Genomic DNA, 16,922 nt, shown 5'->3' with positions numbered 1-16,922 from the left:
CTATATAAAAACAGACTTTAAAACCTATAATAAAATTTAGAATGCAGCGATTTCTTAACGGAAAAAATGCACCTTTATAATATGAAGCTAAGTATCAAAGCAATGATATGGATACTATAGACAACAACAACAAAAAATCTTTTATTTGAATAGTCAGGTAATGTGTGCCAAAATGTCTTCTCAATTTAAGCCATCCAGATAGGTATTTCAATTTCAGGTCACACATACTGGTAACATAAGCATAGACTGGAAAATTACATAAAAATTAGACTTTAGAAGTCTTGTTTCTCATATTACGTAAATACAAATGTAAAGAATAGGTTACATAAAGTGACTAGGTTTAGAAAAAGAGAGTGATACAAAGGAAAATAAAGCCAAAATAGTTCTTAGTTGTTTTTTTGAAGTGTATCTTTTTATTAGTTGTATAGGCAAGATGATTTTGTTATTCATATATCTAATTTCCTACGAGGTATCTAGCTCCTGTTAACTTCTAGTTAGGGGATCCAATATGGCTTTGGTTAGACTCATATAGTGTTTATTCATACATCTATTGATCATACTTAGCTAAAACTTCTGAGAATTCTCAATTGCCTTCTATTTTAGTGGAAAATTCATTCACTTTAGATACTCTCATAATAATCAGAGTATTTATGTTTAACATTCTATGTGTCCTCGTCTGAATGCATCCACAGTTTTATATTTAATGATGATTAATTCATTGTCTACTATGAATAAGGTTACAAGGGATTTATAGCAAAACCAAGTGTTAATCCTGCCCCAGCCTTCAAGTATACATGAACCTCAACATGTATATCCTTAATACATGTACTTATACAGCCATAATACAAGTGGTTAGTGACCTGTCCATAGAAATTTGGTTTTATAGAAAGAAGTTATTTTCTCTATAACAGATCAGAGTAAGGTCCATAGAAGGGTTAACATTTGAATCAGCTGTTGAGGAATCAGTAGGATATGGTTGTGGTAAAACACCTGAAATGGTACAAACTGAGAGGGAGGGATGCTAGAAAGTATGTGGAGTACAAACAGGATATGTGAAAGGTAGTTGTAAGGAAGAACATTACAAATGTGGGCATGATGAGAAATGCTTTCACATGATAACGTGAAAACTGAATTATTACAGTCTTTATGTTATTAGAGATGTATTTGGGATCTTGAATTGAGAACTAGAAAGCAAGGCTTAGATTTGAAGTCTGTTTATCTATGATCATTCTTTATGCTGAGACCTTGATTAAGAATAAAATAGGAAATCTTGCTGCTTAATTTAGCACATTCTAGTCTACCAAGTTTTGAGTAAAATTAAGATAAAGTATTCTTTTAGAAACAAAAAAATTTCTTCCTTTATATCAGTATGAATTGTAGGACAGATGGGTAAGAGGAGCTTGAGTTTTACAAAATAGAGTAGAAATAGCAATTCTAATACTAATGATAGTAACTAATACTTATGTATTGCTTCCAAAGCCAAGCACATTTCTAAACATTTTACATATATGACGTTGATTTACATATGCTTTCCTTATTTTACAAATTAGGAACTGAGGCACAGAAAGATTAAGTAACTTGCTTAACGTAACCCAGCTAGTAATTGTTAGAGCCCATATTTAAAACCAATAAAGGCATCATATTTTATAGTAAGGAAAGAATTCACAAATATTCACCTGAATCTAATAGCCAGTTACAGTTCAAAATTAATATCTTTAGGGACGCTTAGATGGCTCTGTCAATTAAGCTTCTGACTCTTGATCTCAGCTCAGGTCATGATTTCATGGTTTGTGAGATCGAGCCCTGTGTTGGGCTCTGCACTGACAGCATGGAGCCTGCTTGGGATTCTCTCTTTCCCTCTCTCTCTGCCCCTCCCCTGCTCTCTCTCTCTCTCTCTCTCTCAAAATAAGTAAATAAACTTTAAAAAATGAATAAATATAAATAAATTTAAAAAAATAAAATTAGTATCTTTACAGAGATCTTTCAATTGCAAGATAAAATAATAGTAAAAAAAAGCAACTTTCTGTAGTATTCTTCACTGTAAATAAATTGATAAAAGAAACATCTTTTTATTAAACTAATTATAATTTCTAAGTGAAAATATAAATCATTAATGATAATAAGAGCCAGGATGTGAATAATTGGTGGTTCAACTATTTCTTGCTCATTTATATTTTAATATGATTATTCATGTTTAATGTATTTTGAGGACTTCATGAACATATTTTGATTCTTCAAACACCTTATTGATGGCTGTGCAGAAACTAGCCCTACTTTAGATTCTAGATGGCTCAGTAAAAATATTTTGCCAATATTGCCTCAAATAATTTTGGATTCTCTGGGAAAAGAGACTCTTCCTACTATAGGATGGCAGTCTGACTGTCCTTAAATAGGTGGGCCATGAGCCTGTCATTAAATTAGTTGTAATATGTTTGAATCTCACCATTCACAAGTTGATATGAAAACAATCTCCATGCAATTCAAGAATTTCCATTTCCCTGTGGTAGCAGGGAAATTGGTCTTGCTAATTCAAATGTCTCATTCATATTTCTATCTTAAGCTCAGTTAAGCAGGAATGCCTAACCTAACCCCTTGCTTTTCCTGTTTCTGAGGAATATTGTGGCATAAAAGCATCGGGGCAACAGGCATCTAAGGGAACTTGGGTAGTATGGGTCTAGCCCATGATTATATTTTTTTCTTACTGGTCTTTGCTGAAGAGTAATTATTTCCAACAGGGATCGATTGTTGCCCCAGTCCCCACTGCATCTGTTGCTATGTCAGAAGTATTTCCAGAGCCTCGAATTCAGATAGTCTGTCTTTCTTTTCTAAACCCCAAATCAAAGATTCTGATTCAATAGCCCATTCAGTCATCTCCATATTCATTTGGTTAAAAATTTCTCTGTTGCCTTCTTAGAATCACTCTAGGATATCGTGGGAAGCTTACAAGTTCATCCACGGAGACTTTGCTCAAACATTGCTGTTTTATCACTGTGATGCTGTGTTTGATAATGGTATGCTCTATGAGGTTATACCCTAAGAAGCTGGGAGATACCTTCTTCTCCTTGGGGACACCTAAAGCATTAGCCAAGAATTCTTTCATTCTTCTTGGTAGTACTTGCTCCTGCACCCCCATATTTTTCACCAGTTCCTATATTGTAATAAATTGAACTTTTTTGACTCATTTTTTGTTCATTGAACCCACCCCTTTGAGACTATTTGTATAGTATTCTTTATGCTACATCTTTCAATCTAATTATTTTCTTTCATTTATTCTTTACCTCAAAACCACATCTTTTATAAATATTCTTCATTTAAGGAATACAGCAAAATCATCCTTGATAATATTTAAATTTTAAAACTTTGAAAAAGTTATATGTTATTCATTTTATTTCATTATACTTTGTGCCTTTTGTGGTTTTGCGGTGCTAATTGTGCATGACAAACGTGTTATTGAAGATGTGCCCATCTCTGAATTTGTGTGTGATGCATAGTCTATTTAGCTGCAAAAAATTATTTCAGATTTTTTCAGAGTATAAATAATTGGACCGATGAAGTGTCACAGGAGATATGTCTAAAGTAACTGAAAGAATTGTGATTTTTTATGGTTACATACTCATCAAAACTCACTCATGAAATAAAATTTAAGCAATATGATGTCATTTTTCAAAGATCCACTCTCCCTGGTTAAGCACTCTCTGTGGACAAAGAAAATATTTTTTTTAATCCACATTAACTCTCTTAGACCCTAAATACTATGCAATATATAAAATAAAATTAAAAAAAAGACCTGTTTTTAACACAGTACTCCAAAGGCCTAACAGCATAAAAGGGTGCCTTAGCTTGAGAGAGAAACTAAGTTATTATTTGGCCATATTTAGATCCAAATATTAGACAACTGAAATAGAATTTAAAATAACGATCACCTATCAGTTAAAGGGATAACACATCATACATTACCGATTTATTATATTTTTCTGATTTTAGTCTAGAAGTCTTTTAGAAAGAACTATACCCTCAACTTACAATGCATTTAACACAATCTCTGTTGCAGGTTACTTAGTTATAGAAAATCCATCAAGTAAGTTTGTTAAATATCTTTTCTTCTTTTTGAATATCAATGCTAGATTCACTGATTCAATGAATCTTAATGTGTGGTTCCTTTCTTGTATGTTTGCTAGAAAAACCTCCAAGCTGGATATAAATCATAAAAGCATGACTAATTGCATGGTAACTGGAGAAATGCTTTCTCTCTCTCTGGGGCGAAGCCTGCATGTCTGTATTTTAGCTTGGGAAGTAATACGGGGATATTTAAACTCCTTAGGGTTTAAAAACCATGTCATTATGAGAATGAGGTCACTGCAATATTTTATATCTTCTAAAACCTTGTAATGTATAAAATGTTTTCTGTATGACAAAGAGGTATTATGTGCTTTAGGATTCAATGATAACTTTATGCCCTTATATTTACTTGAAAAACTTTCTTCGTTAAAATATGAAATCATTCATCGAAAGTCACTTGAAAATTGAAAGAATTTTGTGCCAGGAGACAAAGAAAGCAAACTTACAGTGGAAAAGTTAATTTTGTAAATATGACAGAGTGACTTTAAAGGGCTGTGTGGTTTATGGGTTTTGAAATGTCTGTTGTTCTGTGGCTCATTAACTGTACAGCCAGTGCCATGCTAAAGCGAAAGAACTCAATCTAACGTGATAATATTTATACCTTTCTTTGCTTGGAGGCCGGTGAGCAAGAAATCCTTCCTGCAACATGTTGAAGGGCTTTGCACAAACAACAACCTAAAGTTTCAAGAAGAATTTTCGGTATGTTACTAGCAGTTGTCACAACATTGCCAGACCTCCAGTCGTTTCATGTGTCACATTTCATGTCCATTTTAAGCAAGCAAGGCCATGAAGGACTGTGGCCTTGATAATCAATACCCAATTACTAGGTTGATTGTTTGGATAGTAATGTTACACGTGGTGGCCTCTGGTGCAACCCGAATGGAATTATTCACCTACTGTGTGAGGAAAAGGTGCTCTGCTTCAGACCTTCCCAGCAATGGCAACCTGGCCTCATTTCTTCTCTGCTCTTTCATCCAGATGGATGAGAATCTGGAATGCTGTATTCACTGGTTTTTGTGAGACTTAGGTTATGCTCTAAATGTGGTTTTAATATTTAAATAATTATTTTAGATTTAGAGACCAAATAATTCCATTTTTGCCTGCTTAGTTTATGTTAGTGATGTGGATGAACCTGAGAACGTGATGTTTCCAGAAACTATAAAAATCATATTATTTCTAGAACTATCCAAAAGGTAAAAATACCTGCGTTTTATGAGGCCTATTATTAAGTTACTATGAAATAAATACTATATCACATTATGGAAAATATGTGAAGTTAAGAACATTCCACTTTGACACTATTCAGAAGTTAAGATTAATTTTATTGCTTTCAACATTCTATATACCTATAAAATTTAAATTATAATGCATAAGGTGTATATCAGAACTATAAATAAGCTTTTTTTAAAACTTGTGTGCATCTTTCCAAACTTAGCTGGTTATTTTGTATTATATAAGTAAAACGGATCTCTAAATGTCACCAAAAACTTTCTTTTTTTTTTTTTGCATGAAATTTTTAGTGTGTGAACTTATGAAACAAAGAATTAAGCAATTGGCTTGAATAATTCAGGATTATAATATTTCAGCCTCTCAGGGAATAATAACAAAATGTGAGAAGATTAATGGTATTTCCTACAGCTCTTTGGTTATGCTTCTTAAGTAATATTGGTCTGGACTTAACAAAATCGATGGTACCATAAAACTTTTCTTAGCATTTACACAGCGAGAACTCTCAATTTTTCAGGAGCAAAAGTGTAATTTCACTAGAATAAGAGCGAATATAATTACATTATGCATGACTGAGTAGATGAAAAGTTTTATTAGCAATAACATTTTCACATGTATTATGTTGAGAAAGTTTCTAGTTCAACTTTTTTGGAGATCATGGTTTTGAGAACTTGTTTTTTTATATAAATATATAGGCAAACTTTATACATTTTATAAATATATCTATATATGTAAGGAACTTTTTAAAATTGTTTTTATCTTAATGATGTGTTAAGTTTTCTTTTTTTTTTTAATTTTTTTTAACGTTTATTTTTGAGACAGAGAGAGACAGAGCATGAACGGGGGAGGGGCAGAGAGAGAGGGAGACACAGAATCGGAAGCAGGCTCCAGGGTCTGAGCCATCAGCCCAGAGCCCGACGCGGGGCTCGAACTCACGGACCGTGAGATCGTGACCTGAGCTGAAGTCGGACGCTTAACCGACTGAGCCACCCAGGTGCCCCTAATGATGTGTTAAGTTTTCAAAGCAAAATTATATTTTAATAAATAAATGCATATTTGATAAACTTTATAAATCAGGTCATACTCACTTATACATTAAATATTTATAAGCTTCTACTATATGATAGGCATTGTATTTAGCATATTGATGTATATATGAACTCAATACTCAATAGCCAAGTGACTTTGGGCAAATCACTTAAACTCTCTATTCCTCAATATCTTCATTTGTAAAATAATACTATTTAACTAAGTCGTGAATGCTAACATAATTGAATGTGTGTAACACTAAGAATCGTGGCTGACACGAGTATTAGCTATTATGATGATGACTTCTACCATAAAAGAAGCTCATACTGTGATAAGACATGCACAAAAAATACAAAAATACACTGTATCATGATAGAAATATGCAGGGAAAAGTGAGAACTGACTCTATTTGGATAGCAGTCAGAAAAGGCTTTACAAAAAGGTGACCTTTGAGATGAACTTTAGGACAAGCAGAAGACCAACAGATAGATAAAGGGGGAAGGGTTAAGGATGCAAAACAGTCCAACTCAACTAGGATCCCAATGAAAAGAGCAAACAGTAAGAGAAAATGCTGAATAGGATGGTGGAGGCCCTATGTTCCCTGATAAGAAAAAGGCTGCCAAGTATAACATTACTATCCAAACAGTCAACCTGGTAATTGGGTATTAATTATCAAGGCCACAGTCATTTAAATCTATAAGTGGAAACTACTATGTGAAAAAATTACAGAATAGAAGTACCACTTTTCAGATGATTTCCATTTCACCTTTTTTTCTGCCTCTATTTCATTGTCTGTTACGAATATACTGACATATACTCCTGACACCTTGACACAAGGAAGCTGTTCTGGGATTCCCTAGTTGGCTAATTTTTTTTTCCCTAAGACTTTTGTACCAACACACGAGATTTCAGATGCTTACACTGTTTCTTTCCTCTAACCCATATCCATATGCAAAAGACTGTCCGGATTTTCTTTTTGAGGAAAAATAAGTGGGAAAGGGAGAATTACCTAATTAAAAGAAATTATTTATAATGATGTTGAAAAAATTGTAAAAACACAAATTTTAATACTTTTTAAGGAATTTGGCAAGTTGAGACTTATTTCTAAACTGAAAACCTGTGAACTTTGTAAATATAAATCACCAGCTCAACAAAATAATGAACACGTTTTCTGGCACCAACTTTTTTAATGATGAGTGGATAATATCATGATCTTTTATCAAAATGTCAATAATGGATCTCCTTGACCCTTCCTCTGTGTCTGATAATTCTTAATCGCACCTTTGCGTTCCAGTATCGATTTAACAATGCCTACTGAGAACAGGAATTGACCTTTGACATGTTCTTAAACTGACCAGTGTTGTACCAATTAATAGGCATGAAATCACGCTGCCCGAGGAGAGAAAACAAAAAATAAATCACTGAACTCCCTTCCCCTACTAAGTAGACATTAAAATATTAAATAATACTCAGTGTGTACCTGATGAAACCATTAGTGAAGTATGGAGCAGGGTTATTATTAACATGGTTGCCACATCTTAGAGCTTCCCAAAATACAAAGAAATTATCCCAGAAAGACCAATAGTCCAAGAGACCAATTTTTTTCAGAATATTTTCAGTAAACATTTATATAAGTTCATTACTATTAATTTGATCTTGTTTCTGCAGTTATGAGAGGTGTTTTCAATTTAAAAGTAAAAGGGTTTAGAGTGAAGAATAGTCTTTTATTAAGTAGAATTTCTTGTTTTCCTCTGAAATAAATCTAAACTGTGAAATAACTTCATTCCACAGGAATTACCAAAATTTCTTCAGGATCTTTCTTCAACTGATGCTGATCTGCCTTGGAACAGAGCAAAAAACCGCTTTCCAAATATAAAACCATGTATGTGCACTTACTGCCTCTGGTTCTGACCTGCAAAATGTTTTAAAATGAGTACCAAATGCATCTTAGCATTTTTACTTCTTAAATTTATTATATTACATATTCATCAGATTACAATAATGCATTTTATTAGCAGTAATTTTCAAACTGTATCTCTTTTGCTTTGTTAATATTTATTGAAGTTAACATACATGATTTTCAGCTTGTTCACACAAGGTTCGCTTATGCAGGTGCAAGAAACTGTAGACCTAATAGTTTCTTAGCTTTGTAATTTAACCCAAGTAAGGAACCTCTCTAACATCTTCCTACAGATCCAGTTCTCAAATGAAAAGAGAAACATGTAACTTTGTGCATTAGTTTCCCTTAAAAGCAGGGCAGTGCTTTCTTACGGAATATAAAAAAATGCATTGCAAACTATTCACCGAAGATCGGAGTAAACGTATGCTTACCAGGATTGGTTTTACAAAGGAGGCAGGGTTGTGTCTCACCATAGTAAGCCATACTTCATTTTTCAATCAATGAGGAAAGAAACTGCATTGTTGTTTTAAGAATTAGCAGCGATGTGAAAGGAAAAATAATTATATTCCTCTGTTAATAATAGCTGTATGTTTGATATTACATATTTTGAACACGTGTGCCTACTGTCTGTATTCTGATACAATTCACTTCGTACTATGAAATAAACAAGTGCTATTTGTGGTGTTCTGAAATATTGTTAATATTGTTTCAAAATCTAGAATTTTTAAATATTCCTAATTTTAAAATATTCTAATATATAATAATATATAATATTATGTATTATAATGATACACAATATACAAATATAATATATAATAATATAATAGTAATATATATATTTTTCTATGTTCTATATTGGTAAAATCCTTACTTAAAAATTGAACTCTTCTGTCTAGGAAGACACAGACGTGGAGAAGGATACACTCGCAGAGTGTAAAATAATAAAGGATGTTGATAGGAAGACATGGACCAAATTCTGATATTCTAGAACTGGAGGATAACTGAGGCATGAAGTAAACAAATTTAGGGAAATGTGATATAGGAAGTAGTCATCTAGTGGAATCTGCTAATTCCCAAGAATTAGGATAGGATGAAAATGCAAATAGCCTTAATCACACAAAATCCTTTCTGGAACAAAGCAAATAATACGTGAATGACTTTAGGAGCAAGTTGACAAATCAGACACTATTGTAGGAATGACTGAATGTTAGTATTGCATCTCTAAATGTCTGTGTTTCTCAGTGGATCCTTTTGTTTTCCCTTTCAGAGAGTTAACCTGGGTCAGATGCATTATAAGTTTAAGAGATAGGGAATTTCTCATATTTTTATATTTGTCTCTATATTTCTTCCATACTTGTTTGCTCCATTCCTATTCAATGCTTTTCAGTGAAAATGAATACTATAATCTAATTGAAAGACAGTTATTATGGAATATTTCATATCTATTTACATTCATATATTTGGCTGAAGTGATTTTTAATCTATCAGTATATATAAAATAAGTAAACCAAATATGGCTAACTTATTTCCAAAGATCAAAGGGTACCTAATTGAAAATATGTAGAAATTTGAGATGTTAGCAAAATGTTTTTTAAATGTGACATTTCAATCTTTTAAGATCCCAGTGCATTATTACCAGGATTCACATTATCACTATAATAAAAGTCAGACCACATAGCTTTATTACTTATAAGACAGGAAGAGAATAAGAGTGGTCAATGGAAGTAAATAAAAAACCTTAAAACAACAAGAAGATTTGAGGAGTATGATTGCCCCATTTCTTCAAATCTGAGGCTAAGACAAAAAATAATTGTTAATGGTAGGATTACACATCAAGGATGTTTGGAATATCATAATTAGAATTTCATGCATGTTTCACCTTTACTAGAGGCAAATGGACAATGTCTAATTGTTTTCTGCTTTCTTGATTTCAGTCCAGAAAAATTTATGGCACTTTTTCAAATAATGTATTACATCCACATTCAATATCTTTTCATGGATTTGTAGGGGAAAATTTTTTCTTAACTATCCTCTTAGAGAATTGGAGGTCCTATAAGAAATAATTTTATTAGGTAGATTTCTCTATTCTTCAAAAATGTTATTAGAATAATTAATTAATTCAATGAATACCTACTGCCTGCATATAGTAAAACTGCTAAGAATGTGTGGGCTCCAATGAAACTTGCTAGGCTGCAATCCTGTGTACCTACTAACAGCCTTAGTGACTATATGTACCATTCAGTGGTGTCCACCTCGTGAGCTTACTGTGAGGATTAATGGAGTAATTATTTAACCCACTCTGCACAGTACTGGAACATGCTCTCAATGTTAGTGCTTATGATTGTTGAATCAATAATAGATTGCTTATTTTTAAAAGCCACTAACTTTCTTCGTGAATAAGCTTTAGTAACAGGACTTTAGGGTCTATAGTCTGGACATAACAAGCACAGTTCCCTAACCTGGGTTAGAAGGCGAGCTATAAACTCACAGCCACCTCTATGGGTAAGCGTACCCCTGCCACACACACACAGTACAAGGAAATGAGATGTTTAAACTAAATATATTCTCCCGCTGTGCTCGCAGAGAAGCCATTAAGCTGAAGAAACGTTTTTTTCTCCCATAGAGAATGAATTCATTTTAATAGACTCTGAATTTTAGCTTGAGCCAGCTTAGTGAAGTACATTGTTTCCCCTGAGTAATGTAGGAAGTGGGATTTCAAATATCACAGTGCATTATAGAAGATATTAGCTTACAGGGCTTTAAGGTACTAGAATTAGCAGCAAATGCTTGCAAAAGAGATTTCCAAATCTCTGTTTGACAGGACACTATGACCTTCAGAAATGTTCCAACACCACGAAGAAAAGTTTAGCTTGCTGTTGACTCAGATAGTTATAAGCAGGCATATCAAGTGAATAGAAACCTGATGGCATCCCTTCCTAAGTTACAGGACTAGCCACAAGGTCATTAAAATAGTTATAGCACACCAAATTCAAAGTCTTTGAGGCATAAATCATTTGCATAAATTTGCTTAAACATTCCCCATCTCTAAACCTATAGGGCAGGTCATTTTAACTCTAACGATGCAGCATAGTCATTTAACAAGTAACATGTGTTTAAGCTTTAAGAACATGAGAGCATGTATCAAGTTCTACTCAGCTTTATAAGTTTCAGAAGCTTTCGTGTAAGTTTTCCTCAAGAAAATTCTAAAAATAAATATTATAACTATATATTATAGTTTAGGTAATGAAGGAGAAGAGAAGTTAAGGAATTCACCCAAGTCCATTTATATGGTAGATAACAGATGATTCATTTGGAATTCAAACCCAAAGCTATTTACCAATTGTTCCTCCACTACCAAGTGTCTTCCTCATGAGATTAGGAAAAAAAAAAAAAAAAAAAACAACTTCAAAATAAAGATGTAGTAATGGTATTTTGTATCATTTTCATGACTAGTTAAAATTAGCACTGGACATTCTGACTGTAATACCAACGTGGTAAATATCCTCACAAAAAATAATTTTGAACCCCTTTTTTGAAAAGAATAATGGTTAGGGGCATCTAGTTTTACCAGATCTTAAAATATTCTAAAGAATAATCATTAAAAGTTTGGTATTAAAGAAAGAATAGGCAGAAAAATTAATAGAAAGGAATAAATAGTCCAGAAATAGGCCTAAATGCATAGAGAAATCTAGTGTATAATAACAGTAGTATTTTGAGTAAGGGGGAATGATGGAATGTTAACAAATTGAGACTGTTGTTCCAAATGGCAACAAAGAAACAAACAATAAAAAATATATTTTAGCTCATTCCATAAAAAATAATAATAAATTCCAATGGATCAAAGATTGAAATAGTTAAAACAAAAGCAGAAAAACCCATTAAAGTTCTAGAAGAAATTATGAATGAATTTGTACAAATAAAAACATTGATGTGACCGACACCTTTGTATGAATGACACAAGAAGCCATAATTCCATGAGGAAAAATAATTAGAAATTTGATTATAAAAAACATGTAAATTTTATGTATGGCAAGATAGCTAGCAGCTCCATTGATTGATAGAATAAAATAAATGACAAGAAGAAAATTTCATTCAATACATGTAAGCATATTTTCATTATAAAATATTTTTAAGAGAAAAATAGTATAATATGAAAAGTCAGTTAAAAAAGTTATTTAAAATGGCCAATACACAAACAAATAACCTCAGATCAATTACATTCACATTTAAGGAAATAAATATTATGAGATATAAATTTGTATCTACCAAAATACATAAATTAAAATGTTTAATAATATCTTATGGTAGTGAAAATAAGAGGAAACAGAATTGTTCAAACACTTTTGTTTGGAGTATTAACTTATATAATTAGAGAACAGTTTGGCAATATCTTTCAAAATTTGAAATGCACAATACGATTTAGGAATTCTACTGCTGGTAATGCATTCTACAAATACACTGCAAATAGTTTAAATATATTTATTTGGCATTTTGCAATAACAAAATGAGATGAATTTAAATCATCATAAGAGTTAAATTAATATATCCAATCAGTGAAATACCATATGTTTAAAATAATGAGCTAGACATTTTGTCCATGATAATATGGAAAGACATACATAGGTAAATGAAAAAAAATTGCAGAAAATTTGTGGTTTTTAACCACAATAATTCCATTTGTGGTTAATTTTTTATGAATATGTACAGAAGATTCTGGAAGTATGTACAAGAACATATTAATAGTCATTGTCTCTGGGCAGTGGAAGTATGAGATAAGAGGGAACTTCTTTAATTTTATGGCTATCTGTAATGTTCGATGTTATGTCATGAATTTCTTTGTATTATTTTTATAGGAAAGAAAGTAGTGGCAATTTTAAAAATGAATTAGCATTAATGTCTCATATTTTCCTCTAGATAATAATAACAGAGTGAAGCTGATAGCTGATGCTAGTATTCCAGGATCAGATTATATTAATGCCAGCTATGTTTCTGTAAGTCACCATTTTTTTGTTTTATATTCTTATAAAACGTAAATACTTCAATTATATTACTCTTCCAACTATTTTAAATAAGAAATTAATTATAAACTCTATGGATTTTAATGTGCCAGTCCCTCACAACAACACTAGGTACCTCCCTTTTATAGATGGGGAAATGGAGGCTCCTAATAGAGATTGCAGTTTACCAACAATCATGTCACTAGTAAGTGACACAGGCCTTTCCACTATTTTATATTTGTCAGTATATTATTTGTGCATAAAAAGGTCTGTCAATCTCTCTTACAAAGAAAAAATCAGTCAAATAGATAGTTATGTCCATATAATATAAAAATAGCATGGTCTTCTTCCCATCTAGGTTTTCAGTCCTTCAATGGGACTATGATGTCATGTTCTACTTTTTATCCTCAGCTACCTGGAGAATGTGCACTCCATTGTACCTGCTCAAAGAACATAAATGAGGGGCACCTGAGTGGCTCAGTCAGTTAAGCTTCTGACTGTTGATTTCAGCTCAGGTTATGATCTCATGGTTCGTGGGTTCAAGCCCTGTATTGGGTTCTGCACTGACAGTGCAAGGCCTGCTTGAGATTCTCTCTCTCTCCCTCTCTCTGCCCCTCCTCCGCTCGCTCTCTCATGCTCTCTCTCCCAAAAATAAATAAACATTAAAAAAAAAGGTGGGCACCTGGTGGCTCAGTCAGTTAAGCGTCCAACTTCAGCTCAGGTCATGGTCTCACAGTTCGTGGGTTCCAGCCCTACGTCGGGCTCTGTGCTGATGTCTGAGACTAGAGACTGCTTTGGATTCCATGTCTCCCTCTCTCTCTGCCCCTCCCCTGCTTGCACTCTGTCTCTCTCTCTCTCTCTCTCTCAAAAATAAACATAAAAATAATATAAAAATATAAAAGAACATAAATGAACCAACATGGGATGAATTTTGTGGCGTGCCTAATGAACTATCTGGCACATCATAGATAATAAAAGCTTGCTGCATTGGATTGAAAATTGAATGAAACCAATGTGTTTTTAGGGCTTCCTCTCCTTCTCCATGGCTCTTTGACTTCTCAGTGCTCTTCCCTATCATAGGTATATGGAAACTTTAAATGCACCCAAGACCTCCACTTGGGTTGACACAACCACTCTGAGGAATCTCAGAGTTAGGAATTGCCCTTGTTCTTATTTAAGTCAACCATTCACCTTGGAACTGTCTCTTTAAAAATCCTATTAGCTTCTCTCAGCATTGATTCACCTACTTCCTCCTAAGGCAGATGATTCTATCTCTGAACAGCTCCAATATACAGTTGTTTTTTTTAAGAAACAAGATATGCTCCCTTATATTTTCACACCCTGGCTTTAATTCTAACATATAGCAAAGTTAACCATCCTTATCATGGTGACCCTACAGTCACCTGAGGATTTCCTCTACTGCCCCTAGTCTGTTTTTCTTTTCTTTTAATTTTTAACTTTATTTTTTTATTTTAATTTTAATTATTTTTAATATTTTAGTTAACATACAGTGCAATATTGGTTTCAGAAGTAGAATTCAGTGATTCATCACTTATATACAACACCCGGTGCTCATCATAAGTGCCCTCCTTAGTACCCATTACCCATCTAGCCCATTTCCCACCCACCTCCCTCCATCAAACCTCAGTTTGTTCTCTGTTGTGAAGAGTTTCTTGTGGTTTATTTCCCTTTATTCTCTCTACCCCCTTTCCATATGTTCATCTGTTTTGTTTCCTAAATTCCACATATGAGTGAAATTAATGGTAATTGTCATCCTCTGACTGACTTCTCTTAGCATAATACACTCTAGCTCCATCTACAATAGTTGCAAATGGCAAGATCTCATTCTTTTTGATGGCTGAGTCATATTCCATTGTGTGTATATACCACATCTTTTTTTTTTAATATATGAAATTTATTGTCAAATTGGTTTCCATACAACACCCAGTGCTCATCCCAAAAGATGCCCTCTTCAATGCCCATCACCTACCCACCCCTCCCTCCCACCCCCCATCAACCCTCAGTTTGTTCTCAGTTTTTAAGAGTCTCTTATGCTTTGGCTCTCTCCCACTCTAACCTCTTTTTTTTTCCTTCCCCTCCCCCATGGGTTTCTGTTAAGTTTCTCAGGATCCACATAAGAGTGAAACCATATGGTATCTGTCTTTCTCTGTATGGCTTATTTCACTTAGCATCACACTCTCCAGTTCCATCTACGTTGCTACAAAGGGGCATATTTCATTCTTTCTCATTGCCACATAGTACTCCATTGTGTATATAAACCACAATTTCTTTATCCATTCATCAGTTGATGGACATTTAGGCTTTTTTCACAATTTGGCTATTGTTGAGAGTGCTGCTATAAACATTGGGATGCATATGTAGATGGTTTACCCCTTCTAATCTGTATTTTTGTATCCTTTGGGTAAATACCTACTGGTGCAATTGCTGGATTGTAGGGTAGTTCTATTTTTAGTTTCTTGAGGAAACTCCATACTATTCTCCAGAGTGGCCGCACCAGTATACATTCCCAGCAACAGTGCAAGAGGTTTCCCCTTTCTCTGCATCCTCGCCAACATCTGTTGTTTCTTGTGTTGTTAAGTTTAGCCATTCTGACCAGTATGAGGTGGTATCTCAATGTGGTTTTGATGTGTATTTCCCTGATGATGTGTGATTTTTGAGCATCTTTTCATCTGTCTGTTAGCCATCCGGATGTCTTCTTTGGAAAGGTGTCTATTCATATATTCTGCCCATTTATTAACTGGGTTTGTTTGTTTTTTGCTGCCCATAGTCTTTTATTATTTTCTTGTTCATAGGTCTTCACTCCCAGGCCTGCCATTGCCTTTGGTCCCACTGGAACTCTGCTTACGTGATGCTCCGTCCTGCCTTGAAACCTCTGTTAAGGGGGGAAAATTCATTCTGAGTTCTATATTGATTAATTATAACTCCATAATTACAGTCATATATTGGGTCCTATTGTGAAAGAAATAAATAATTGGAGAATTTAAGATTTATTAATAGGGGAAGTGAGGGAGGGTTCAGAGGAGTTAAGGGATCTTTTGAATATTTATGCAAAAACTTTAAATCAAGCCTATTTTTCTGCAAGAATTTTAAATCCATTTTGAAAAGCCACACACATTTTCTGTTGCAGTAAGAATATTTTAGCCACTTATGAAATTATTAATTCCCTTGAAAATGTAATTCTTCTCTAAAGATTTTGGTGAAATCTTGTGATTATTAATTTTCATTGTAGCCTAAACTCTATAGCATGCTGAAGTTTTACTTTGATTTACAGAATGATGCATATATGCATTTAACTTTAATCAATGTGCTAATGATCATGTGTTTTGTGATACTATAGAACAGGACAAAGGCAAATAATTATTTCAGTGATGTATTGATTTGTATAATTTTTATTCCCCAATAAGTACGTACAAAAGAATAGCTCATATCCTCTAATGTTCAACCAGATAGAGGGTAACAGTATAGGGCATGAATGTGATTACAAAGGAAACTGATGGTTTTAGTAGGTATAACTAAACCTACACAGATTTCATAAACAAAGGAATATTCATGAAACCCCAGTGTCCCTTCTAAATATTATAGGTTGTCAGGAAACAGCCATAAGAAAATGATAATGCAGGGTGAGCAAT

At 33.4% G+C, this 16,922-nt stretch overlaps 1 protein-coding gene across 1 annotated transcript in view; it reads left to right on the top strand.

Moving 5' to 3' along the window:
• PTPRQ (protein tyrosine phosphatase receptor type Q) overlaps positions 1-16,922 on the top strand; it is a 203,310-nt gene that overhangs the window by 165,978 nt on the left and 20,410 nt on the right. Inside the window, exons 37-40 of the mRNA XM_058682209.1 lie at positions 4,052-4,078; positions 4,737-4,818; positions 8,167-8,257; positions 13,190-13,266. Coding sequence (XP_058538192.1) covers positions 4,052-4,078; positions 4,737-4,818; positions 8,167-8,257; positions 13,190-13,266 — 277 coding nt within the window. The remainder of the gene's footprint in view (positions 1-4,051; positions 4,079-4,736; positions 4,819-8,166; positions 8,258-13,189; positions 13,267-16,922) is intronic.

The sequence above is a fragment of the Neofelis nebulosa genome, chromosome 8, assembly GCF_028018385.1.
Source record: "Neofelis nebulosa isolate mNeoNeb1 chromosome 8, mNeoNeb1.pri, whole genome shotgun sequence".
NCBI classification, from domain to species: Eukaryota; Metazoa; Chordata; class Mammalia; order Carnivora; family Felidae; genus Neofelis; species Neofelis nebulosa.
The sequence above is the reverse complement of the archived record's forward strand: the minus strand, read 5'-3'. Positions and strand labels throughout refer to the sequence as shown.